General features: G+C 33.1%; 1 protein-coding gene across 1 annotated transcript; it reads right to left on the reverse strand.

The window, feature by feature from the left end:
• Positions 1-673: 673 nt before the first annotated feature.
• On the reverse strand, positions 674-2,872 carry LOC110881668. Its single transcript, XM_022129860.1, has 10 exons — positions 2,846-2,872; positions 2,447-2,469; positions 2,257-2,384; positions 2,075-2,159; positions 1,834-1,972; positions 1,585-1,752; positions 1,336-1,429; positions 1,118-1,233; positions 937-1,014; positions 674-841 (listed from the first exon to the last, which is right to left on the reverse strand). The coding sequence occupies exons 1-10, from the start codon at positions 2,870-2,872 to the stop codon at positions 674-676; spliced, it is 1,026 nt and encodes a 341-aa protein (XP_021985552.1).
• Positions 2,873-3,551: the final 679 nt, after the last annotated feature.

Here is a 3,551-nt window from a genome sequence, read left to right on the forward strand (position 1 = left end):
TTTAACAGATGATGATCAACAGCTCATAAGGTCTGTTGAAGCACGCTATAATAGTGCTTAGCCTTTAACAGATCTTTAACAGTGCTTAGGGGTTAACAGATGTTAGCAGGCCATAGCACGCTATAACCTCTGCTGATGAAGCAAAATGTATGATGAACCTAAGTTTTGCTATGCACCAACAGATATTACACAATTCAACAAAAGATCTATAATATAAGATCTTTAACAGATGATAATCAACAACTCATAAGGTCTGTCGAAGCACGCTATAACAGTGCTTAGCCTTTAACAGATCTTTAACAGTGCTTAAGGGTTAACAGATGTTAGCACACTATAATAGTGCTTAGGCTCTAACAGATGTTAATGTATCTCAGACCCCAATAGTTTTCCGACTAGCCAATTGATTAAATTTTCATTCATCAATCTAACAATAATATACAACCCTACTACTTGATAACAATATTATATAACAAACAAAAGGTTAACCTTACTTGATATTCAACTCGTAGACATTACATACCATATTCATCATTGTAGCCCTTACAAACCAAACTTTTAACCATATTTTGTTAAAACAACAGTTAACAGACATAAATAAAAACCACAAGGATTCTTCAAAAATAAGTGGTTTCTACCTATCTCTCATAAGAATTGTTTTTTTAGAAGGCTGCATCTAATTGTTAAGCTTAATCAGCTTCTTCTGGGTTCTTCTCACATTAGTGGATAGCTCACCAACGCTGACAACATCAGCATCTTGAGCCATCCGCTTTCCATTGGGACTTGATCCAGAATCCTTTTCAACTTCAACGGCTAAAGAGTCGGCCGTAACAGAGACAACATCCTTGCAACAGATCACAAAACAACTATTGATCTCATTTAAGAAAATAATGAACTCTTTTTAAACATACTAAACATACTTTAAAAATAAATACTCACCCTTGAAGTTCGTTCAGCAGACACCTGGGAAGATTCTGAAAGGTTAACATCTTTAACATCAGCTACCTCTTGAGTAACCTAAAGGATTATAATATATGATATCATATAAAAAAGTGTAGAATCCAATGTTTAAAACTCAAAAGAAAAATAAATAGATTGAAAGAGTAATTTTATATGCTACCTCATCAGTATTTTCATCACCATTACCATCTCCACCAACCAACTTAGCAATTATTACTAGATCATCACATGTTTTTTTCACCGTATAAACACGAAAGTCATTTTTAAGATTGAACTCTGAAACATCAATCTTAAAAGCAGCCTTCTTATCAACCAATCGAAATATCTTGTGAAGGAATCCAGTATCATTGGCTTTAACCTACCTCTCTCTTATGTCACTCGCTGCTGATCCAAGAAGCTTCTGAACATCTCTATCAAACATAACAAAAGAAACACTACCACTCTCATCCTGCACCCGCACTTGCACCTTGAACTTGAAATATACACAAATAACTAAGTAAAATGCAAAACTATATTCAAATATCAGTCTTAGAATGTTACTTATATAAATATAATGCTAAATAATAATCATTGCTTACTTTACTTTATGGTGATCGATGTACATTCACTATGACATTTGGGACAAACCAAAGAAGTCGCAGGCAATCGAATAATATCATCTGAAACATTTTCAACATTCTGCAAGTATTTACTTTTACCCATCACCTTCTTGAAACACTTACGACAGGCATCATAAAACCAACCATACCCTTCTTGCACAATCTTAGTTGTCGCAACGACAGCACAAGACATTTCCTGTAAAAACAATATATGAACTTGCGAACATGCAGGTGAAAAACCAAACAAATAACCAAACTATAGACAAAGATGTGAAACCTTTTCTATCTCGCTAATCTCATCAACATGTTTCTTCACACCTTCAGTTACAAATTCTTTATGTAATGGAAAAACACTCTGAGACGATAGTATTGTTTGAGAAGTAGAACCACTCCCTTGTCCAAACTTCAGTATAAGCCTTTTTAATACCACAAATGATTAGAATTAGTATACAAATGACATGAAACCAAGTATTTGACTTGAACATCTATATACAATAAAAATTACATTGAGAAATTACCTCCTCCTTAGCTCATCAACTTCATCAATTTCTTCATTCAGAAAAATTCGTGTTGCAAACTTATCACTTTGAACAGTATATTCACCTACATGGAAAAGTATATAGATATTTAATGTATACCTGTCTTTATATTGCCAGAAATAAACAGTATAGTTATGATTTGCAGAAAGTAACAAAAATACCTTTCCATTCCTTATACTTTCCATGTTGTATAACAGCCATCACATGCTCATGAGGTGGGATTTTAGAAATGAAGTCCTTAATCTGCAGAGCATAAGCATTCCACACAGTAGACCGCAAAACCTTACCCCTACATGAAAAGAATATTCATATGACGATATACTAAAGACTAATTTATGACTATTTCTTTACAAATCTCTAATATCAAAACCACACTGAATGAATAAAAACAGAAAATCAAAGGAAAATTATGACATTTATTAAAGTAGCAAATGAGCCATCAATTAACTAACATATTCACTAACAATAAACTGTAGACCTCATTTATTACCATGATTCAGCATTAGATACAAACACTATAGATCTCATTTATTACCATTACCATGATCCCACATTAAATACCAACATTCTTCATCTTATTTATTAACATCATTAAATACAAACAATGATCAGTACATGACTGCACATGTAAACAACAACTTACAAACAATGCTTGAATCTTAGCACCCTGAAGAACATTTAAAGTAAGTATCTTCTTAGCATACCCCACTACATTCTCTAATAAAACAGAAAAGCAGAGATACAATTTACCTTTTCATCAATGAAGATGAGATCCATCTTGTAACCCTGATTCTATTTTCGAATAATTCTCGATTTCATGTTCCACATATCTTTCCCAGGATTCAAATCGTTAACAAAACTAAGATTGTTACTATCAACTGATATTGACATGCTTCTAATTTGAAATTCGGATTGTGATTAAATTTCAAATTTCAAAATCAGAGAAGATGAAAGCGTGATGAAATATGAAGAGGGAAATGAGAAGAAAAGCCTTATATAAGAAGGATGATTGACAGGAGTTTCTGAGTGACATGCATTAATTGCTAATTACTTATTCCCATGCATTTTTGAATTTGAATTTCCCGGTAATTAGCCTTAAACATTTGCTGATCTAAAAGCATTACGGAAGATAATAACAACTGCTCCTAGGTATTAAAGTAAACTCACATATAAATGAGCAGATGTTTGCCCTGGCAGAGGTTTAGGCCGAATTTTAAAGTGATTTATATATTAGGCTTTATGATGTATTAATGACAAAAGAAAAGCATTGTTGGACAACCTCTCCTGCTGACACATCAGCTTTTCATATGTCATTGGGATTTCTCCTTTTATAGAAAGTATAGATTGTCGAGTCCATGGCATTATAGTCTAGTGACATCTTAGGGGTGAGATAAGACTTAGAAACCATTAGGTACTTGGTTCGATTCCCACAAGAGGGTTTTTTCCAGAATTATTG

Source organism: Helianthus annuus, chromosome 10 (assembly GCF_002127325.2).
Source record: "Helianthus annuus cultivar XRQ/B chromosome 10, HanXRQr2.0-SUNRISE, whole genome shotgun sequence".
Lineage (NCBI taxonomy): Eukaryota > Viridiplantae > Streptophyta > Magnoliopsida > Asterales > Asteraceae > Helianthus > Helianthus annuus.

Bases quoted from the DNA above. Each gene is read 5' to 3' on its own strand.
- LOC110881668 (XM_022129860.1), bottom strand. From the start codon at position 2,872: ATGGATCTCATCTTCATTGATGAAAAG. The intron at 2,470-2,845 runs GTAAATTGTATC...TTATTCATTCAG, and splicing joins TCATCTTCATTGATGAAAAG to TGTGGTTTTGATATTAGAGA. The intron at 1,430-1,584 runs GTTTGTCCCAAA...GTATATTTCAAG, and splicing joins GATTGCCTGCGACTTCTTTG to TTCAAGGTGCAAGTGCGGGT.